The following is a 24,758-nucleotide window of genomic DNA, read 5'->3' as shown; positions in this document are numbered from 1 at the left end:
ATGGGTCCCCAGCTTGGATATTAGTAGTTACAGAGTAGTGCTTATCCTGCTTCTACTGAAATTCTTTTAGTAAGAAATGAGCGAATGAAAAAAACAAGCTCCCTCCTAAGATCGAGCTTGGTAAGCTTAAAATGAATGAATTAAACCCGCATGCCAAATGCGATCAAAGTGTTTTGCCAATTCTAACATAAGAAAAACAGTGTTTTGATACTTGTGTACCAGCGTTCACAAATTCCATATCCCGCACAACAATGGTAACACTTTATGTAACTCAAAGTGCTGCTCCCATCCTCTTATAGACGTTCTCAAGAACTTTAACGAGGAACAGAAGCTGCCTAATGGGTCTGAAACTTTCAGGCTTTAAGTTGTTGTAACTTACACATACGAGCACTTTAAAAAATATAACATTTAGGTGCTATGATTCAAGGCGGCTTCAGTTTTTCAGGCATTGTAACTTTTTCTTTTTATATATTTTGCACCTTTTGACTTCGACCAAATGGTTACGATGAACAAATACTGCGAGCACTTTTTTTTTTTAAATTGTGAAGTGTGTTGACCTTTTTTATCTTAAGTTATATATTTAGTTTTTCTTTCAACGGGCAGAAAGAGTTAGCACGTATAAAGAGAAAGTTATACGCACGGAGTATAAACAAGGTTCTTAACCCAAAACAGCTACACAGCACTCTCGCAACCAGACACCCATTCCACTCAACCCACACAACAAATTGATAACTCACAATCACCTGGCACAAGACTTCCCAACTACAGTACACCCACACCGATTATGGTTAAGCCGACAGATGGCGCCACATACAACCAGTACATCAAGAAACTCACTACACTCACTCAAGCTACATTCTACGCCAAAATAAGTGGTGAATACCTCAAATTACTACCTTCAACAACAGATGATCACAGACAACTCACCATAGACCTTCAAAAACACAACATCGAACACTATATCATCACACCCAAGCACAAACGCCCTGTTAAAGTAGTTATCCGAGGCCTACCCATTACCACTGACACACATGAAATCTCCACTGAACTCACTAACCTCGGATACACAGTACACAAAGTAGTTCAACTCACCAGATTCAAGACCAAACAACCAATGCCACTATTTCAGATACAACTCATGCAAACACCAAACATTGACAAAATCTACAGTGAAACACACCTAGGTATGTTCATCACCACAATCGAAAAATATATCAACAAAAACATTACACCACAATGCCACAATTGCCAACGTTTTAATCACTCATCAGACAATTGTTTCTTCCTACCTAGGTGTGTTAAATGCGCACAACAACATAAAACCACAGACTGCCCTACACAAGGTAAATTAGATAACCCCAAATGCGCAAATTGCCACAAAAATCACCCAGCTTCATACCGCGGTTGCGAGAAATTCCCCAAAAACAGAAACATGAATAATCCACCAAAACACACTTTTACTCAAAACATCAGCACTTCCAATATACCTACACCCACCCAAGGCAGAACATACGCACAGGTTACATCCAACAACACACAAGACACTAGAAACCAGAATACCAACACTACATCCAACGCGAATATTTTCATTGACATTTTCTCTACACTAAAAGAACTTAATAATATTTTCGGCCACAACAACATCTTTAAATTCTTTTCTGTCCTCAAAAACAACTTAGACCAATTAAAATCAGCAGATACACCGATGGAGAAACTCTTAATTCTATTTAATATATGCGAGGAATCCAACATCTTTAACTAAATAAAAATTAAAAAAAAAAAAAAACTTTTCAAATATATCTTATTTTCTGAAAACATAATACACGGCTTGCATGAGACCCCTCAGCTCTATTTCCAAAAATTCCAACTTTTTCTGCTATTGGACAATTCAAATCACATGATCTGAAGATTTTCAAGCCTGCTCTCCGCCCATCGACGCCGCCTGCTGCCCTCTCCTCCGAGCATCAACTTTCGTCCTGGGAATTAGCCTCCAGATACTTCTCCCCAAGTGCATGTGTCATCAATTCATCGTTCAACTGGACTCAAAGTCATACACATTGCTTATGGACATGTCTTTGATCTTCACTCTGCCGGAACGCACTTAGGATATTAATGATCGAAAAGTGACTCAGTTTCGATAGGGATAGGACACTTCAGTCCAGGCGCCCTTCGAAAGGAACCTGCGGTTCACGGATGATACGAGATTTGGACGTGTTGGCATGAGGTCTTGCTGTTGATTAGAGAAATTGTTCTTTCTGTCTACGGAGTTGCTTTATTCCTGCGATTTTGTGAAATAAGGGAAAACGACATTGCTCTCACTACTGAAGCTGATCCTGAGTTGCTGTCGTCTCTTCTTGATGTACACGATAAGTATGTTTTCTTTATTCTTTTCGCCATTAGGTTAAAAGTTAGGATTCATGCATATCATGGACAAGGAGGCTATCGAAACCGTATCAAATCTGTGTGTGATCACAGAAATCTGGAAGTTACCTGCGATAACTTAGAAAAACTTAAGCAACTTATGCTTTCTGAATTTCATGCTTATCAAACTTCATTTAATCCAAAAAATGCGACTGAAGTTCACTTAGCCCACGTCAATGCTATGGAAAAGGATATACAAATCTTAGAATTATACATTAATGAAATGAAACAAAAAGAAACTCTAAATAATCCAACAGAGGAAACAAATTAATCTGATATTACTGCTAGTCAAAAATCTAGAATCAAAAAGAAAACGACAATAGATAAAGAAGGATACATAACCCCTAGAAAAACTCATAAAAGAACTCTATCAAATTCCGAAATTGAAGAACCAGCTCAAAAAATAAATTCGAGGAACTAAACCCTGAAGACAATATGGAAGCAGAGGAAGGTGAATTTATTACACCCAACAAAAAAGCAGGACACATTCCCCCTATAGTCTTAGCAGACTTCACGGGGGATTGGGATAAGATGAAAGAAGATTTTGAAGAACATTTAAACATAAAAAAATATCGTGGAAACCTAAGTGGAGGTACACTGACCATAAGAGTTTATGACTCAGACCACTACCGCACAGTTACTGAATACCTAACTAAACTACATATTCCTTTTCATACTTTTAAACTCAACAGTGAAAAGACTATCAAGGCAATAATTAAAAAACTTCCAAAAACAGCTAATATGGAACTAATCAAAAACGAAATTACTATTCCTCTGCAGTTAATATTCAAGAAAGATGAACTTTGCAAAGTTAGGACTTTATTTTTCATCGATGAATTCTTCGTTTTACTACTTATTTAACCAAGATTTTTACTTTTACTTTTTTATTTTTACTATTTCATATCGTGTGTTTTAAAATCAAAGTTCGTGGTAACACCAAGTGCTTACTCTCACTCATTAGCCCTAGTGAGCTCCATCGCAATGATTATATCGCAAGTTTAGAAGATTTTCAAGTGTTTCAAAAGTCATAGGACTCTTAAATTCACAAATAGATGTTGCTTTTACTATGTTCGAACTTTATTTATTTCCAAAAACTAGAAAAAACTTCATTTTTCGAACTCTGACTCCTCGACCAATCTAAATGCCGGACGCTGATCACATGTTTCCGTGGTTATACTCCGTGGTTGTGGTTATCTGTCCCAGCTTTGAGTCTGTCTGTCTGTACTTGTTTCTTTATTCCACTCTTTCTCTGTTGAAATGGCTGAAGTTTTAAAAGAAAGGCAATGTGAAACTCCTGGATGTGAAAATCCTGCTAAACTACGATGCCCTACTTGTATTAAATTAGGAATTGAAGGCTCATTTTTCTGTTCACAGGTATTATAATGAAATACCTACGATCAAATTTATTGATCGATGCTTAAATCACGTGCTGTTTTTGAATTTTGCAAAAAATACATTATGATAATAATAAATTATTTGTTTTATTTCCGGGCATTTGTGGTTTAAACTTTATATTCAATTATAATATTTGCTAATCTTTATAAATGTGAATCTGTGTTTTTGTTGAATTATTAAAATAAATTTCTCATAAACGGCTGTAATATTGTTAAATAAATATGAGAAATGTGTATACTTCTTAATTCATTTGACGTATTTCACCGCGTAACCAAAAAACTTCGCCTGTATATTTTGCCTAAAAGAATTTTGATCATACTATGTAAGTTTTAAGCATCATTTATTAGAAGGAGGCACAAAATAAAGTTATATAAATATGTATGCAAGTTCTTTACGGTAATTCAGGTGTTTTGATTGTAAATTACTTTAAAAATATTTTCTTGTCTCATTAGAAATATAAATAAAGATCTGATTTGAACCCTTGCAATCTTTCTAGAAGTTATAAATAATTTTACTTGTATTACTTATTCCTTTTCTGACTTGTATTTCGTTTAAGTGCCATTGTGAATCTTATCCAGTGTCTATTGGAAAATCACCGATGAAGACATTTTCTTCAGGGAAAAATAACCATTGTATTTTTGCCATAATAGCTTCACTGTCGTGTCTACTTTTAAATGTTCTATTGTATGTTTTAATGTCATTGTTTCTGGTATTTTAGTGAAATCAGAATTCTTTTGAAAGATCTGGGGGTGGATTGTATGGAAATTTAGTTAATTTCATAATAGCAGTACTTTAAACTGTTGAGGAGATAAATGAGTTCAGGGACATGCTTGCAGTCAATTATAGTAAATTGTTTATCAATAAGAAGCTTCATTAGAGAAAAAGGAGCAGTTTTATCAGAAGAAAAATTATTGTTTAATTATTTGCAAAATTTGATTCTCTTAGAGTGTAATTATATTTTTAGCTCATTTTCAAATTTATGCATTATATTTTAGGATTGTTTTAAAGGGAACTGGAATGAACACAAACAAATTCATAAAAAAGCAAGTATGTAAAACTTCCTTCTCTATATTTTAATTATGTTATTAAAAATATTTGTAATATTACTCCACACTAACTTCTTTATCTAAATGTAATTTCAAATAAATGTTTGCAAAGTAACCCGGTTAATCTTCAGATTATGGTAACTTGGCGAAAATTTGGCGACCAACCCTGCTACAGCAACCTGCTAGTTTTTTTTTGGACGCTATTTTGTTTTCACGAAGTAAAGGCATGTTTTTTTTTACTCAACATTTTTCCCCAACAATCTGCTAGCCAAATTACGCTTATGCTAGAATTTTTATGGAACAAAAGTGCTTAATCATGATGAAGATTAGGTGCGAAATTGGGAGAAAGAATCGCCCAATGCTTGCCGCGTTTCTAAGAATTGCACATACACGGTATCCATGTACAAGTCAACCTATTTTCACTTAAAAAAAATCCCAGAATTGCACAAAAAGGGCATTGCGCACACTCCTTTATTCATGTACACTGCTAAAGTCCTAGCTAGTAACCTTTATTGCCTTACCAAAATGTCGCCAAACAACCTGTTACCATATTCCAAAGATTAGCCAAGTTATAGCATTATTTGCCATAGTCATAAATTTGTATTTAGTGATTTTCCAAGCTTTAATTTGTCTGTTAAATTGACAAAAAATATGCTCAGCATTTTAAGGAGCATTTATTTCAACACTATATGTATATTTTGTAATTAATTTCTTTTTTTCTTTTTCTTTTTTTTGCAGAGGTGATAAAAAAACCATACAATCCATGGCCTGATTATACATTTAGTGGGAAACTTAGACCATATCCTGTTGTAAGTGAATTGATTTTATATAAATATATATTTTTTCCCTCTGAAAAATATGGGAATATTTCTGTGAATGTTTCTTTTAGGTGTAGGCATTTTTTATGATGGATGGTGGTGGTAGAGGAGTAAAACTATTTAAAAATGTTTATGATTTAAATTTTAATATTAATACATTTATTTTCTGAAGTTACTTGACAAAAATATTTTCTTTTTTGCTAGACCCCAAAAAGGGAAGTACCCGATACAATACGACGTCCTGATTATGCAGATCACCCTCAAGGTATTGTTCTTCAAAAATAAGTTTTTGTTTTTGTGTATTTTAGAATATCTTTTTGTGTTTAAAAGTAATTTGTGAATTTCTGATTGCAGTAATGCACAAGCATACAGTAGAGCTTCTTTGTTTGCATGAAATGTATTCTAAAATAAAACCATAAATAATATATGTAATTATTATATATCACCTAATCAGTGAACAAGTAAGTAATAATAAAGTGTGTTGTACTCTATGCAAAATGAAGCCTCGGTTCATGAATTTAATTTCTTCCTGAAAGCTGTTCGTTAGCTGAAATATTCATAAATCTAAATGATTTGTAAGCAATTAATGTAAAATAAATTAATTCATTCCTGTCCCACAGATGATTGCTTATTTAAACTTTACAACAGTACTTTATGCACAAGTTCATAACCCCAAATCAGTAGAAATCATCAAATATAAAACAAAAAATATGAGGAAAATATTAAGCAATGATGTGTTACTACTATGATGTCTAAAAATACCATCCTCCAGTTGTATTAAAATAAAAGATAGTGGTTAGTGACACTGACTGGTGCAGGATCAAATCCCGAAGAGGGCATAAATATTTGGAACTACTCTGATATGCGCCCTCAAGGCGCCAAATTTCTCGCCTAAATTTTTGGCGAGAAACTCCACGCTGCCATATTGATATCTAAACTTTTTGTCTACATTTCGAACTTTAAGCCTAAAATGTCTCCAAAAACACGGTTTTCGCGAATGCAAAAACCACGTTTTGAACACACAATTTAAGCTAAAAATCCGAAACAAAAACAAAAAATTTAGATAGCAAAACCATGAAGTTTCTAACCAAAATTATTTGACAAGAGTCCATGTACACAGCGATATGTTTTAACTTAAAAAAACATCTACGAATGGCACAATCTAGGCAACGAACGAATTTACGAACTACGCATACCTCGCTTTAATAAATTAACATAACAACAATAAATTTCAAAGAATACCATGTTCACAGTGTTCTGTTTCAACTTTAAAAAACATCTGCGAATTGCAGAATTTAGATGGTACGCACTAATCAACAAAATAACTAAAATAAATTTCAAACAATTCAAAAAAACAACAAATAATGACAGAAATTCATACTAAAAAAACAATGAACATAACATTCTACAAAATAAGAACAAGAATAAAATTAAATCCACTTACCATTAACGCTTTTTCGAACAGCAGAAATACCAATTTCATACTGCCTTTAACATGCCGCCACGTAATCACTATCATGTTTATATGACAGCCAGACACACTATCCAGAAAATTCATACTGTGGTTCACAAATAAATAAAATAACAAATAATCGCAAATCCCTACTTCTATCACGCACAGCCACTAAAAATAATCTCCCATACCTTCTTTCCACACCTCCAAATACCCATTGCCCCTCAACAGGATGGCCACGACGATATTTCCTTATGCCGAACTTCAATTGAACAACTTTCACCATTAAATCTTTCCCCCCTAGCTTCTCAGACACAAAGCATGACGGGAACCAACGAAATCCAGCGAAAGACTTTTCAACGCCAACAGGGTTGCCATACAACACGCAATCGCCCCCAAAACCAGCGCAGAACACATATTGCCACATTTGGTGAAATTAGGGCATATATCAGAGTTGTACCAAATATTTACAAGTGTATTTTGTCTGTTGGCAAAAGGACATTTAAAATACACAGGGAATCCAAAGTAATCTCGAGAGGTTGGATGTAGGGAAAGAGGTTAGAGGCTCTCAAACCCCTCCCCCCCCTGTAGGAGTTCTCTGTTGGAATGAAAGCTTAATGGTTAGCTAGATACAGCAGTACCTTAATCATCTGTGGTAAGGGAGCAGTGCTGTACTACTGTCTGCCTGCCATCTGATGTATGTTAGGTGAATGAATGTGTTGTAATAATAATGCTGTTCTTTACATTCTTTGTCACTCGCTAGTGCCAGTTTTGATGCTTTAGAAAGTGATTTAAGGAATTAACAGTATTTTGACATAATTATGCAAGCTAAGACAATTTGGATTTGGCATCTGACATCTGCAATGAATCATGATTGTCCAAAAATTAACATTAGGCCACCTGTACATCACACCTACACAGCATTTTGTTTGGAATCGGAGATCACATAGGCTCAGTGGTCCCTTTGTTATATAGTTCAAGTGTCATTTGGTGATAAGGTTGGATTCTGACTTTCAGTCATTATCCCATTCCCAGTCCAGCGCAGCAATGGCACACGAACCAAACAGTGCACAGATAATCAGGAAGTTGAATTTTTTTTTTTTTTTTTACTTTTCAAAATAATTAAATAAAAATCCTTTAGTATTTTTTTTTAATGTTTAAAGGTTTGTACCTTTGTTTCATGAATTATAAATAAGCTAATGGTATTAATTCAGAAGTCAAACAACCGAAATCAGTGTTATATTTTCAAATTTTCACAAGACTAGTTTCGATGGTTTTACCGAACCACCACCCTCAGCTGCAAAAGCGCAAATGACTTTTGTTGTGTGACTTCTGAATTAATATTTGTTCGGCGTGTTATTGTGTCTTAAGCTAATGGTATAATAATAATGCTATGTTAATAATGCTGGCTTCACACAAACATTGCGGGGAGGGCATTTCCTGTTTCATGGAAAAATCCAAGAAAGTATGTCTGGGAAGTGCAAAAATGGTCAAAGAAAATGTAAAAGTTTTTTTAAAAATGAGCAAAAAGAAAATCGTAAGAATTACTGAAGTTTTTATTTTATTGCAGAAAGTATTCTACCCACCTAATACCTGATATAATTTTGTAAAACCATAGTTCTCTGCCTCATTTCTAGTCATTGGTTACTATACAGTTCTCAATTCTTATGAATTGGCCTATCTCCCTTAAAAGTTTGTCAGTACAATTTTGAGACATCCTGTATATGTTTTAATTTGGAAATTGTGTCATGTGCTCTTTTTCCCTTTTTTTAATGATATATTCAATACTTAAGGTATCTCATTATGCGAAACTACTCTCAAGGGAACAACAAGCATTAAGATTTTAGATAAAGAAGAAATAGAAGGCGTAAAACTAGCATCAAAAGTAAGTTTATATTTTGCCTTATGTGCTGTAGCAATTTTATGTTTGATGGATTTTTTTTAATATTTTTTTTTAGTCTGTTATATTGATTTACAATCTGTTTTCCAGTTTTAATAACAGAATTACTCTTTAGCTTAAATGAGTGTCAGATAATCAAGTATATATGTATGTATATGCATATAAAGAAAGAGAAAACAGCATATAAAATTTCAAAGCTTGGTGCTTTTGTATTATCACAACCACTTTAGTTGACGCCTCCAAACTCTGGTAACCAGGTGCATAACAGCTCTTAAAGTAACCATATCCATTGTAAAGTTCAAACTAAAAATTCACCAAATCACCTTTATTTCTGTAAAAAATCACGAAACTGCAGTGAGGTATTTGCACCAATATGTAAGTATAAAAAATTCAACCATTTATTTTCTGCTAAAGCCTGTAATAAAATAACACAGAAAAAGAAAAAAAAAAAAAAAAAATTACCCCCGAGAAACTCGAAAATTTTTTTTTGTTGCTTCGTAAAGCGTGTTTGTATTATAGTGCACATAAAAAAAAAAAAAAAAAAAAGGCTACATTTAAACAAACCATACTGCACAACAAACATAGAGAAAAATAAAGTTATGATTGGTCCAAACACAAATAATCTGTGTTCATTAGCATGAGTGACATTTACAGATGATATTTTCTTCTTTTGTTTTCTGAGTAGTAATCTCAGTTGAAAAAATTTTATGTACACTGTTTTGAAGATGACATTCCTGGTTTATAGAATAATAAAATTTAAAGAAAGTTGTTAATTAGGTTGATATGAATGCTGATTGTTTCCTCTTTTGCCATATTTAATTTTTGCATATTAATCAATATCCGACAGTATTTTAAATGCAATATTATTAATATTGGTATCAATATATTTACAGATACCCCTTGGTGAAAATTGGTGATTTTTGGCAGTACATGGATACCAAGTTTGCACAATTCTCTGGCTTGTGTAGCAGCAAATCACCACTACGCAAGGCCAAAATAACAGGACAAAGAATTGCACAAACTCGGTATCCCTGTACACATCGACCTATTTTCACTTAAAAAAAATCAGAGAATTGCACAAACTAGGCATTGTGCACTCTTGGCAATAAATGAAACAACAACTTTGTGCTAATACAAGGGGTACCTCTTCTTCTTCTCTTCATCTTTACTGCTTATATAAATATTAATGGTTTTACTCTAACCATTAATACTTATATAAGCAGTAAATAACAAAATTTTATTTATTTATGAGTAACCAATAATAAAATGTGTAAAAAAATACGTAGTTTTCTTTCTTTCTCGCATATATGACTAAGAATATTACCACAGGTAAAATTTTTTTTTTTCTTTTTTCCTCTATAATGCATTTATTTAATAACCTTTCTAAGTTAAAAAAAATTATATTGCTTTATGCTTTTACCCTATATAATGAGGAAAAATTAATAAAGAAAGAATATCGCCCCCTTTGAATACAGGAAAAGATGCCACATTTTATCAGGTTAAATACAGAGAAAGATCAGATTTGTTATAGAATATGATTCTTTTGGATTTCTAACTCTAACAGAAGTAACATCTGAAATAGTTTTTTTTTTTTTTTTTTTTTTATATATATATATATATATACTTGCGTCTTTTGTAAAGTGATAAGCTAATAACAATTTAAGTATGTTGTTTTTCAGTAGTATAATGGTATATCAGAAATAGAATAATAATGTAGGCTGTTGTTATATAATAGTATTGTAAAATAGATATGTTGTATAATAGCATTGTAAAACATTTTCTTAAAAGATAGATTATATTATGACATAATAAATTAAAAATTAGTAGGAGAAAGACACTGAGCAATTTTTATTATTATTGCATTTCAGAAGCTATTTAAATTCAACACATAAGACCAATGATAAATGATTAGCTATTCAATTAAAGTAGGTGAGGTACATTTGCTTTAGGAAGAATACTTTTGAGGAGCAATTTCTAGGCAAATTAATTCTTATTTACATTACCTATATGGAAAAGTCAACCATTGTACTAAGAACCAAACATCAAGTTAGCTTTCAATTATTTTTTCCACTGCACTATACTTGGGCCCCTGTAATTGAGATCAGAAAATTTTTCGTCAATTATAATAACTTTAATTTTATACTGAAGAATAAAATTATTTTGCAATATTGCTGTGGAAGTGTATTTTATGGTTTGAGTACATAGAACATTATATTTAATAAATAAGGTAACACACGAAACATTAAAAAATGCCACCATTTTGGACGTAATTTAAAATCTGAAACCTTTTAGATTTGTTTATTTATTTTTTTAAACTCAATTTTAAAAATTTGAATCTCTTCTTGCCACAAATTCCACCAGACTGAAAGAAAAAAAAGCTCTTTTGTAAGTAAATTTGTTGATTGTTTTTAGGATAAGTGCCTACTAAAATGTAAAATATGCCTATAATAATATGTTTGTATGTAAAAAAATAATTTTTTCCATGAAATTTCCAATCTCCTTAAAAGTGGATCTACTAATACATAATACCAATTTTTTAATACATCTATTGTTATAACATTTAGCTTTTTATTTTCATTACACTTTTCCATATTGTTTCAAAAAATTGAAATTTAGATATTTTTTGTTTAATGAGGTGCTAATTAGTGCTAAATATTACTTTTGATGTGACTGTAATAATATATATATATAGCTCCATAAAAAGAATAACTACTTAAAAAAATACAAAATTGATTTTATTACATTCATTTCAGATACACAAGAGGCATAAATCTGTGAATTTGGTTTAACATTCCTGAAAACATTTGTGCTTTCTCAAAACACTCTAGACCTAAATAAAAATCAAAGTACAGTGCCCAATATTGCAATGATGTTTTATTCTGCCATTTTTACCAGCAAATTTTACAACTGATATTGATTTTTTCCTTTACCCCTACTTTTCCAAAAAGGGCACACTTAACAAATAACACTGAAAATTTGAAAAATTTCAGATTAAAAGCTATTGGATTGATGTTCATTCTTATTACTTGTTTGCAATGACATCATTGCATAGCTACATGAATTGTAAAATTAGCAGATTACCTCATTAACTCGACAATATCAAAGCTTTTATTGTTATGTAGTGGATTGAAATGTTTCAATATCCTATGTATATCATATTTTAGTTGGCCCGGGAAGTATTAGACACTGTAGCAAATGCTGTAGCTGTTGGAGTGACAACAGATGAACTTGATCGCATTGTGCATGAAGTAAATATGCATTTATTTTGAATTAATGAATTTCATTCATTAGTAATGCTTTTATCAGGGGTGATTGTGTTTCAGGTATCGCTGACTCTTCAAATTTTTTACTTGCTCGTCCAATTTGTTTTCAAATTTCCAAATTTGAAATGTACCCAAGTTATCTTTCTCAAAAGTTAAGTCTCAAAAGTTTCTTAGTTATATTTGTTTTTTCACAGATTACATAACTAAAAACTTTTAGTCTATATAAAATCAGTGAGAGTTTAACTTCTTGATAAAGCAAACTCAGTTTTCTCAATGTGACCTTTATGACCAGTTTTCTCTCAAAACGTTTGTGAAATAATGCAGTGAAGTGCAAATCAGTTTATAATAAATTTAAAAAATTGTACTTTTTGCTTCACTAATTGTCTGAAAAAATGTGTGTTTGCATGCATATATGTGTATCACATTAACGATCTTAATCATTTGATATTATATCAGATTTTTAACTCCATGGTACATTTCTTAAAATGGGATCATAATCACCCCTGTTATGTATATATAACTTCAACCAATTTTCTTGAATTTAGTTCATTGTGTAAATTGCCATATATGAAAGATGTGATATTTAATTATTCATCATTATATTTTGAGTTGATATTTTGTACTTGTCTTAGTTTCTTTTTCTGAACTCCCCTTTTTAACCTTTTGCTGATCTCTACTATACAGGTAAGAGAGGTTATACTTTTGGTAAAAAAATTTGGTAGTGAGTTTAGAATGATTTTTTACTTCATGATAATTACTGTCTGTCCATGATAGTGAGTATTGTGATAGTTTTTTCATCCATGATAACTCTTATAGTACTACTACTACTTACTATAGAAAAGTTCAGTTTCTGATAATTATCCTTTCTGCATTCATATAAAGAGTTGATTAAATTTTGGGTAAAATTTAATGCTCAAAAGTGGTTGTTTACTTGAAGCTCATAAAAGCTTGTTTACACTAGTGCACGTTAACCCCAAGAAGCACATGACTCTGCTAATGGAAACAAAAAGGTATTTATTGCATTTACTTCCTGCACGTCTTTCTCTCTATATAAGTAAGGTAGGTAACATACACTGTCATCCAAAAGTTAAGGAGCAGCATGTTTTTTGAGTCTAATTTGAGAATGAAGCAACATAACTAGGAATTTAGAGGATTTGTTCACATCACAGTATTTTGAGGAAAAATGTGGTAGTAATATTATAAAAATTTGCTCTAGTAAGGAATATGTTCATCCTTAGCTGCAGTACATTGGGGGGGGGGCAGTGATGTTGCATGCTGTTAATTAAATTGTCAGTCAGTAAAATGGGAAGCCACAATCAGACACAGAGTAATCCTTGTTCAAGTTCGTCTAACAACCTTGGAGGACTTAAAGCAGCAGCCTGTCTCTGAAGGTAGTCCCAAAGATGCTCTATCAGATTCAGGTCTGAGGATTGAGCTGGGCTTTCCATCCGCTCCATATCTTGGCCCTCAAGATCTTCTTCAGCAACCTAAGCTCGGTGCTGTTATGCTTTGTTGTCCATCAGAGGAATTCCAAGACAAATAGCAGTGGCATATGGGTGGACATATTAATCAAGGATCTGGTCTCGATATCTCACACTGGCTAAAGTTTCTCCATAGAACACATGCAGGTCAGTGTGACCACCGAGAGAGATCCTAGCCTAAAACCTTATTCTACCATTTCTGTAGCTGTGTCTTTACACAATGTGGGATTGTTTGTATCTGGTGCATGGTTTCCTGCAGATCAACTGACAACCTCAGTCCCTCTCCATTGTGAACCTGAATTCGTCTGCGAAAAGAACAGGCTCTCATTGTTGGCCGGTCCAGGAGACGTGTTCTCTTTCCCAACATAAATGAGCACCTCTGTGTACTCAAGTCAAGAGGATACAAACAACTGGTTGTCTTGTATACAGACCTTATTGAGCAGGCGTTTGCCAACTGTAGTCCTGTTGCTACTAAATGATCTGCCATGAACTGAGGCACAGTAATTTTTTTTGCTCCTTCGAGCTGAAAGAGCTGAATAATGGTCTCCCGCAGGTGTTGTAACTCTTGGTTTTTTTCTTTAAAAAACTTTCTTTTCTGGACACATCCATGGATTCAGATTGATTCCATAGTCGGTGGACCACATTACAGAGACATTTAGATGTTTAGCAGCATCAGCTTGTGATATCCCCATTTCCAGCCATCAAATCGCCCGCCACCTCAATCAGTTGGGCAAATGACTTCTCCATGATACTGATACTCTCCTGGAAGTTGCCAACAAAATTGCTAATAACAACTAATGATCAACACTATTGAACGGAACTTACAGTTTTTGTATTTTTTCTCTAACTCCCATAAAGTATTCATTTCTGTAAAATAAAAGTGGCAGCGATTGTTTTTGCATATACTTTCTTAAACTTCATTACTGTCAGGATTATAAACTGGAAATTTAAATCTCGCTGATGTTTTTGTAGTGCTGAGCTATGAAAAACATGCTGTTCTGTAATTTTTGGAAGGCAGTGTGTGTATAAACACCACTCAACAGAATGATGGCTAGTGTCTTCCATACTGTAGGGCCCGGCTTTAAATCTTAGAGAAAGCATGGGAATCGCAAATGTCATAATGTGTTTGCAGCATGGTGACATTCTAAATGTATGGCAAGCCAAAAGTCCTTTAATGTGGTTTGTTGGTAGGGCGGGCCGGAAGCCAAATATATGGCGAGCCGAAAGTTCTCTCGTGTGGTTTGTTTGAAGGGGAAAGGGGCGGTAGACCCTCAAGCCGCCACCCTGGATAGCTCTCCCTCAAAATAGGGGTGGATGTAGAAGTCTAATCTCCTTGAGGTTCTAGCAACCATTCTTCCATGAAATTTATGGGGACAGCAACAACAATGCAGAGACAACTAATAATGGGAAAGCCTTCGACAAAAAAAAAAAAAAAAAAAAATTCATGACGTCAGCAAATGTTTAGGCGCCATGCTGACCATTTCTTGAGATATCAGTGGCCTGAAAAACATTATCAAATGTTAGTTTTTGATATAGTGACAGGATGTTAAATAAGTTGAAGTCGAAAGTACATTTTAAATCCTAAGAACTTCTGCAATGGAATTTTGTCACTTGACAAGAATGTCTGCTTTCAGCTTTATAAGAATGTCTGCTTTCAGCTTTATAAGAATGTCTGCTTTCAGCTTTTCACTTGACAAGAATGACTGCTTTCAGGTTTATAAGGTGTTTAAATGTCCTCAATAGAATTTGTAAATCTCGCAGTCAGGCTTTTTTGCACTTTTGAAAGAACATTAGTGCAGTAAGAATTTCATAGATGCTAATAATGTAATGGAGGCAATAAAAATTCTTTAAAAAGAGTGCCAGAAGTTGCCAGATGTGGTTGGATGGAATAAGCATATTGTGAAGAAGGAAGACTGAGTTGAAAACAGTTTCTTTAAATGCTTTTGTAAAAAAGGTGTAAAATTTATGATATTTAGTAACTTTTTGATTTGTTTTTCAATTTCTTGGTTATGTGTTTTATAATTACAAATATAATCTCTGAATATACTGAATTATATATATATATATAATATTCAGTATATATATATATATATATATATATATATATATATATAGAGTTATTTAAAAAAATCTCTTTATTTTAGGCTTGCATAGATCGAGATTGTTATCCTTCACCCTTGAATTATTATTGTTTTCCTAAATCTTGCTGCACGTAAGTATCTTCAGTTATAACTAGCATGTTATGACTATAGAACTATGAAAGTGGCAACTGTATTTTTTATCTTCTTTCTATAAAAAAATTAATAATAAAACCATTTTCATTACTTCAAAAGTGATTTTTTCTTTACAAAAGATGAACTTCCAGTGAAGTGTAACCATGTTAACTATTTTAAGATCTGTGAATGAAGTTATCTGCCATGGGATACCAGATTTGAGACCATTGGAAGATGGAGACTTATTAAATAGTGGGTGCTTCTCTTCTGTTTCTAGATTTATTGTTAAAAATTATATTTTGAGCGATTAGTTAAAATATTGTGTTTTCTTTCCTGCGTGTATAAGCATAAAAGTGCTTGCTAGCATTTTGTAAATTAAATGAAATGGAATTATAATAACAGTTTGAAAAAACAGATGTTAAACTAGCAAGATAGCTCAAAATATGAAAGATAAATAAGTACCTTTCAGCATTTTCTCAGAAAATTTTATGTTAATTCCAGTGTAATGCCCAAAAAAGTTTTATCTGAATAGTTATGAATAAGTTAAGAATTAATCCCGTAGAAAATCAGAATATGGGATATGAAACTGAATTCTTAAAGCGAGCTGTTAAAAATAGCAGTTTTAATTTGTAATAAAAATTTGGTATTTTATCATTTCTTCTTAAATTATCAGCACAGTGAGAGTAATTTAATAAAGACAAGATTAATTATTCAAAATGTAATTATGCAAGACTTAAAACAAGTGTTTTTTTTTTTTTTTTTTTTTTTTTTTTTCAAACCAGGACATCAGTACCACTAACTGAAAATGCTTCATTCTTCAGAAGAAATTTCCTTCTAAGTATTTAATGAATAAAAAAAAAAAAAAAAAACACTTAAAAAAATTTTAATACTTAGATATTAGCTGATTCCTCTAGACCAACCATCTACTGATACCCTTTGGTGGTAAAATAAATCTTCAACAACAGAAGTTTACTCAAACAATTTTTTCCCCTCTATTTCTCTCTCCAGTTGCTTTCAAAATTCTGTGCAATGTTGTCTGCCCCTATATGAATTGTGTTAAATGGAAGGAAAATGATCTCTCTTGATCGAATTCCATTTTTATTTTAACACTTTCATGGTTTTTGTTGATATTATTACATTTTGATCGTATACCTTCCATCATGTACAGTATCATTACATAAGACTTTGAACTCGCAGATTTTTTGGAAAATGCCACATGGTTGGGAAAAAATGGATTTCTTCTATTTAATATCTTTAGCTAGTCTAATAATGACATGATATAAAATGCAATAAAAGTTAACATGAAATACACAAATGTTGTCCTGAGAACTTTCCATAAAAATATGCACTTGCTCCGATTGGTCTAAAATCGAAGTTGCAGTAAAAAAGGAATTTGCACTCCCCCCCCAAAAAAAACCTATTTTGAGAAGAATCTGGAACAATTTTTAATGCTTGCCAAGGGTAGAGATTATATTTTTGGCAGGTGCCAGGTAATGCACAAATATCACAATTTTTTAAAATAAAAAATGGTGGAAAATTTTAGTATTTCCCTTCTGTTTAAAAGTAATATCTAATGTTGCAGCCTCCTAACTAATATTTTTCTGTTGAATAAGATTAAAATGTGATTCAGAAACACTACGATTTCATTTGTTCAATTTCTTATTTAAGCATGAAGTGTTGTAAACAGGTTAAAAAAATATTGCTGTTGGAAGAAAATTAAAATAAAGAATGTATGCGTGCATATGTACGTAAAAGTCTTATGCCTATGTATCAGTGTAAAGTTTCATTTTAGTTGTTATATTTCATTTTTGATTTAGATAATAAGTATAAAAGAACTAGAGTTAGAAATTTTGCAGTTAGTATATTACGTAGTGTGGAATAATTTTATTTGAAGATAAATGAAAGATCCTATGAATTGCCAGTTGGCAATGTAAGAATTTAGTTTTATTTGGTTTTGAGGGCCGTAAAAAATCGCCAAACTATTGTTGATGCCAGTGCTGCCAAAAATAATTGGGGCAACCCTAACGCAAGAAAGGAAGTATAACAGTAAATAATTATCTATGATTGATGTTTTAATTTAGATGAAAGGTTAATTTCATATAATACCTTTTTATTATTATAATTTATATATAAAAGGCTAAACATGACTGAATGGAAGCATAAGAGTAAATAACTATTTAGATCATTATAATTTAGTGTATAAAAATTGCTAAACATAACTGAATGGATGCCTGCATCGCTATTTTGCTACCGAGTTATCGCTAAAGCATAATGTCATCTCGTTGGTTGTTCAAACATAATTTTCTATAATGAATGATACCTTTTCTTTGAAAACATTCTCGGTAAAGTGCAGGAATCGCCCACTTATTTGTTTGCCGCTTTTTACAAGGGTAAAAACAATTGGATTTTTGTCAATTTTCTTTTACTTTTTAAGTGACAATTGGGATTTTTTTTTAAGTGAAAATAAGTTGATGTGTACGTGGATACCGAGTATGTGCAGGTCTTAAAAACACATCAAGCAGTGGGTGATTCTGCACTTTACCCAAAATTTTATTGCCGAGTTTTCGTCATGGGCAATTCCCAAATTGTTAAATCCATAGGATATCAAAAAAGGATTTAAAAATTAAACTAGTATGTCAATGGCGTCTTAAGAAATATAGAACTATATAAACTTACGCAATCTGAAATCAGTGCGTACGCTAGATTTGGCACACTGTTAAATGGGCGCATTTGCTAGATTTGGCGCTTTTGCATGTACATTTTCGTTGCAATTTTTTTATGGCCCTCAAAACAGAATAGTACCAAAAATTTTAGCACAAAATGAAAAGTTATACTTCTTTGAGGCATTAATAAATCAGTATAGAAATATTTTGAGATTCTTTATGCATCTTTCAGCCTGTCAGTATTAAGATGAGACAGAATTTAACGTTTTATTTGTAAAATTAAAAAAACTCCTCCAATTATTAAAATCTGTATTGTTGATAATGTTTTATTATCTCAAGTTTAAAATTGATTGCTTTATCATTTATATAAATATTGCAGTCTTTAAATATAATATGTTGTAGGTCTGATAAGAGCAAAAAGTTTTTTAAATATAGAATTTGATGAAGGAAAATAAATAAGCTTGTAGTACTGCAACATTTAATTATGCTGTAGACATATTGCAGCTTATTTATCATCAGTTTATCTTTTGGCATGTCTTTTCTAGCCCTGTTATAAGCACTTGTCTAAAATATGTATGATGATTTATATTTTTAAAAAATTGTTGTTTTTATATTCTAGTTGACATTACAGTCTACCATCGTGGATTTCATGGTGATTTGAATGAAACATTTTTGGTGGGAAATGTTGATGAAGCTGGCAAAAAGTTAGTTCGTGTAACGTATGAATCTCTAATGAAAGCTATTGAGATAGGTATGTAATGTTTTAAAATGTTAGGTATGTAATGTTTTAAAATGTTGCTTTGCATGTTTTGGTATGCTTTTATATTAAAATTCACTTATCGTGCTTTTATATTAAAATTGTTTAGCATTTGTAACAGATATGTCGTATGTTTTGGTTTGTTATAGTTAAACCTGGTGAGAAGTATAGAGAAATTGGAAATGTGATACAGAAATATGTTCAAGCTCATGGATTTTCTGTTGTCAGAAGTTATTGTGGGCACGGAATCCATAGGTAAACTGATTAAATATTTTATGCGAGTTTATTGGCTTGCTTTTTGTTTCAATAAATATGTGCATGTGGTTAAAATGCTTTAACCCTTTGTTGCGTACCAATAATTTAGAGAAGTTAAACGAAAATGTTTGTATTTTTTCTACTTAACCTTAGTAATAATAAAAAAATAATAATTTTATTCAAATTTTGTTTTAAATAATTGTTATAGTTTGTTCACTACAGTGGACCGCATGCATATACGTACATGCATACAAATCTCTTCCCAAAGATTTACGGTCATTGCATTTGAAATCATTTCCTGCCCTGTTTGCAGTGATCACTACCATCTTCTAAATGGTAAATCTACAACTGACATGTACATACAGATCCCCTGAAATACCTTCATTTCGTCGATTACGATTGAATTCATTTTGCTACGATTTTGTATTGGCTTGATAAGCAGTCCATTTGGGTTTCAATTTACTCTTTTCGGATGTGTAATGTGTATACAAGCCAGTTTCCCTTAGAAAGTCCTCCCCTTAGGCAGATAGCCCTAGAGTGCTTTGCCATAATTAAATAAACCAAAACCAAACCAATCACTCTTTTCAGTATATTTTTGTCTACCCACTTCACAATTTTCTCAAACTGACATTTAAAATAAAATGTCTAAAATTACTAATTATGAATGAAAAATGACAGTATAAAAAATTGTAGGCAATATTATACATTGTTTACTATGAGAAATTGTACTAACTTGGAAACAGAAGTTGCAGACAGCCATCTATGATCAACATTTGAAATTTCTAATAATATAGAATGAATAAACACATGAATTGAATCTGTTAAGGCATTTACAAACAAATTTAAACTTTTATCTACTAGAGTGGACATGATGCAACAAAGGGTTAAAGAAGGAAAAAAATCTTATTGGGGATATATTTGAATACTGCAGCTTTTTCAAATAAAAACAAACAATTGATGACATAAAATCAGGTATTATTTGTTTTAGAATGCTTAGAACCTTAGCAATAAAGCTCAAGTGATGCACCTGAAAGCTTAAAATTAAAACATATGAAATGGCTTAAAGGAGAAATTAATTTCAAAAGCTAAACTAACCCAAAGGAACTTTTCCTCAAAAGATGCTGTTATTACCTTATATTATTATTGTTGATGATAATAGCTAATGGGTTTAGATGAACGTTTTGTTCATTTACTGTTCTTGTTCATTAATCGCAATTCCAATAACAAGATTAATAAAAAATCTGTAAGTAAAGGCTGCTATTTTACAAAGGCGTATGTTGCAGTGAGAATAGTTTGACTCGGCAGCTGTTCAAAAAGGCTACAAATTAAAATTTGTAGAGAAATTTTTGAATTAAAATGTTTAATTTCTGAAGTTAATTTAACTTGGAAACTCATGATGAGCACTAAAATTGCACCAAAATGTTATTTTTCATTTGCTGTAATTCATGAAAATGACAGTCTATAAAAAATTTTTAAATATCAATTTCATACTGAAGTCACCATGAACGACTCCTTAATCATTAAGGTCTGAAATCAGTTAATGGCAGTCTTATAAACTTCGAAATAGGGTTTCTGTTAAAAACTTAGACGTAGAATAAGGTGTCTATTAACTTCACACTAGTTTTGTCTTTAATAATGCTGCCTTAAATTTCTGTGGTGCTCTTACAATGTTTGAATTGAATGATGCTTTATAATTTAAAGTAAGTTTGAATTCCAGATGGTGTATATTGTTTTTCTTTAGCTTTACTTAATTTGCTGTTCATTCAGATATTTTCTGCATATTATAGCATATATTTTCTTATCAGGTGTTTCTTTTAAAATCCAGTAAAAAAAAATGTTCAGCTCCTTTCACATACATAGTATTTTTGGTTGGTTGCCAAAGGTAATCATAATACTAAATCAAAATTAAAATAGTGATAATAGTATTTAAATCATGCATTTATTTTCAATACTATTTTACAGTTCTATTTTGTAAAATGTAAACAGGTATTTGAAATTGATGTAGCTTTTTTCTTTTCCACCCAATCCTGTAGGTTATTTCACACTACACCAAGTGTTCCACATTATGCCAGTAAGTATTATTACATTATGCTAGATTAAAATTTAGAAGAAGTTTAATTGATTTGTAGTTAAATATGCACTCATACATTTAATTTTCCTTGCAGAAAATAAAGCAATAGGAGTAATGAAGCCTGGACATTGCTTTACAATAGAGCCTATGATTTCTGAAGGTATTTAAAGTATAGTTTTATTTGAGAGAAAATATATGGGCCATTTTTTTAAACTTTTAAATTTTTTTAAATGTCATTATAATAATAATTTTAAAACTTAAACACTGATCTGTGTACAGTTTTAAAACAACAATGATATAATTACTCATATTATTTATTATTCATTATTTTGATGAATTCAAAGTAATAGCTTGTATTTCATATTATAATATATTCAAATTATAAACAATTAATAAAGAATTCTTGCTTTTATTATAGCTAATTCAACTACCATCACTTCCAGCTCTAAATTTTATGCATTATCTTTTTTTTATTCTAAAGTGTTTTCTAGCTCATAAATTTATTGCTCTTAGCATCAGCTGTGTGAAGAGTATTATTTAATGTTACAAGAGTCACTTAATATTTTTAAGCAAGTCTTTTAACTCGGGTGTTTTATTATTTGAGGTGAACTCGTTCATATTTGATGTTTTTATACATTTACTTTTCTGGTGTACATAAACTCATAAATTTTGCTTTGGCCACATCCTGCTTATCTGTTGGGCTTGCCCCCTAATTATTTATTATTTTTTTCTTTTACTGGCGGCAGAGCTTGTATGGCCGCACCGGGCAAGGGCAAAATTTTTGGAATAAAGACCAATGCTTGATCTGAGTGACAGATTTTAGGGGAGAATTTTTTAGGGGCAAAATCTTTAGAATTTAGAGAAGCACCGAGCGACAAAATAAAGGGATGGCAAAATCTTTAGAATTTAGGGAAGGCACTGGGTGTAAAATTTAAGATTGGCAAAAATTTTAGAATTCAGGGAGGTGCTTGTCAGCAGAATTTCAAACCCGTAGAGACTTGCATTGGGCCACAAAATGTCTAGTGCCGGCCATTGAATGATAGAACTTTGTAACTGAAAAGAGATTATGTATATCTGTATAATTAAAGAGAATGTATTAACAAAAATATAAGCTATTTAAATAACTTGTATTGAAAGAAGTGTTTTAGAAAGCAAACAAAATTTTTATGAATTTTCTTTGCCTTAAGGTCATAAATGCTTTATAATTTCTACATATCATCTTATGAGATTTAAATTGATGATCTAAAATCTGGAAAATTTCTCAAATCCGGAATTGCCGGAAAGTCTGCTTCTCAGACTTTCTATTGTAGTTGCCTAGATTTTCAGAATGAAAATAAATTATCTTTCAATTTGTTATAAATTCAAAATGTGAAAATATTTTAAATTTTTCTGAAAGCTTCTTTTTTGTTATTTATGCTTTCTTTGCAGAACTAATGACAACATTTATCAGTTGTAAATTGTTAGCATTTAATGTATCAAACCAAGCAATAAATGACAAATAAATCTATAATTATAAATATTTTTAATTAAGTAATCAGCTACTTGTTTGAAAATCATGCTTTCTTTTCCACATCATCATTATTAAGTTATGAAAATATAATAAATAAAAGTATAATTTTTATAAATTTATGAAAATAGCAGTTCCATAATTTTTAAATTAATCTATTATATGATTTCACAGTTTTGAAGATAAGAATCCTAAAAGTTAAATGCTTATGTATGATGCTTCTGCTGTGGAATAGAATCATATAAGAGGAGAAGAGAAAAAATACATAAACTAAAATATAAATAAATCATATCAGACATAGGATAATAAGTACATATTTATTTGTTATCCTATGTCTGATAAGTATAAGATTGTTATGAAACTAATGTACATAGCGCATATTTTAATATTGCAGTCTATCTAGTCCTTCTAGCTTAAGATTAAGTTACATAAATACATTACAATAGTTTATAATATAACTCATTATTGCATATATTTGAAATTAATGGTTTACTGTTTAATGACTTATAGTGAATGTAAAAATTTCTCTTCATAGGCACATGGGTGGATGAAATGTGGCCAGATGAGTGGACAGCTGTAACTCGAGATGGCCAGAGATCAGCACAATTCGAACAGACGCTACTTGTCACAGAAACAGGTTGTGAGATCCTGACACGGCGTAGAGATCGAAATGGACAACCCTATTTTATGGATAACTTGTAATAAATTGAATTGTAATATTGAACAAGAAACGTTTATTACTTTTGAAAGATATTAATGAAGTGATTTTAAGTGCTCTAGATTTTGCTTTCATATGATCAAGACAAAGAAAATATAGGTATTAAGTATAAATTGGGAAATCTGCATTTCCTTTTTTTATGTTTAGTTAATTCCCAATTTTTGTAAGAGTTATTATTTGAGAAACAGCATTTCACTATAAGAAACATTTTACTGAATGAATTCAAGAAGTTTTAAAAATTTAATGTTGCATAACTGAGATAAAAAAAAGAATAATTTAAAAATGCTTTTTTAAATCTAGTATTTTAAATTATATTTAATCAATAATTTTAATGCAGAAGAACATGTTTAAAAATATTTATATCTGTTTCCATCCTGTTTTGTTATGAAAAAAGTGTACTCTAAGAATGAGCTTTTCATTTTAACGTTATTTAAATTCATATTTAACTAGTAATTTAAACAAGAAGATATTTAAAAATATTAACTTCTGTTTATATCTAAAATTTCATGTACAGTTATTCTTGTACAATAAAATTTTGCTTTACAGATTGTCATTGCTTATTTGCATAGTTAATTTTGTGCACATTCTTTAAACATTATTTTTTCTTTTGTTATTTTAACCTTTTACATGTTCATGTCTAGTTTTTCAAATTAATTCAGAAATGGGTTTTATTCAGTTTTTGATAGTATCGATCATAATCACATAGCAACAATAACCAGGAGTAATACTTTATATTCTTGAAGTTTCTTTTATAAATGGTATTCATTTTTTGATAGCTCTGCTAGTGCTGGAAATTA

At 31.3% G+C, this 24,758-nt stretch overlaps 1 protein-coding gene across 1 annotated transcript; it reads left to right on the top strand.

Moving 5' to 3' along the window:
• The first annotated feature begins 3,639 nt into the window (after window positions 1–3,639).
• On the top strand, window positions 3,640–24,506 carry LOC118204525 (methionine aminopeptidase 1). The gene is made up of 13 exons (XM_035376839.2): window positions 3,640–3,795; window positions 4,812–4,863; window positions 5,601–5,671; window positions 5,885–5,945; window positions 8,927–9,018; window positions 12,198–12,281; window positions 15,922–15,989; window positions 16,172–16,242; window positions 19,273–19,404; window positions 19,560–19,665; window positions 21,699–21,736; window positions 21,831–21,896; window positions 23,779–24,506. The coding sequence occupies exons 1-13, from the start codon at window positions 3,679–3,681 to the stop codon at window positions 23,943–23,945; spliced, it is 1,125 nt and encodes a 374-aa protein (XP_035232730.1). The 5' UTR covers window positions 3,640–3,678; the 3' UTR covers window positions 23,946–24,506.
• The last annotated feature ends 252 nt before the right edge of the window (window positions 24,507–24,758 follow it).

This window comes from Stegodyphus dumicola, chromosome 4 (genome assembly GCF_044657685.1).
Source record: "Stegodyphus dumicola isolate Sdum_Otavi_A_Nest chromosome 4, ASM4465768v1".
In the NCBI taxonomy this organism is placed as follows: Eukaryota; Metazoa; Arthropoda; class Arachnida; order Araneae; family Eresidae; genus Stegodyphus; species Stegodyphus dumicola.
The sequence above is the reverse complement of the archived record's forward strand: the minus strand, read 5'-3'. Positions and strand labels throughout refer to the sequence as shown.

What these genes read in the sequence shown, in the direction of transcription:
- LOC118204525 (XM_035376839.2), top strand. Translation starts at nt 3,679, where the DNA reads ATGGCTGAAGTTTTAAAAGAAAGGCAATGTGAAACTCCTGGATGTGAA. An exon ending in ACAAATTCATAAAAAAGCAA is followed by an intron (nt 4,864 to 5,600) that starts GTATGTAAAACT and finishes TTTTTTTTGCAG; the next exon opens with AGGTGATAAAAAAACCATAC. An exon ending in AGATGGAGACTTATTAAATA is followed by an intron (nt 16,243 to 19,272) that starts GTGGGTGCTTCT and finishes TTTATATTCTAG; the next exon opens with TTGACATTACAGTCTACCAT.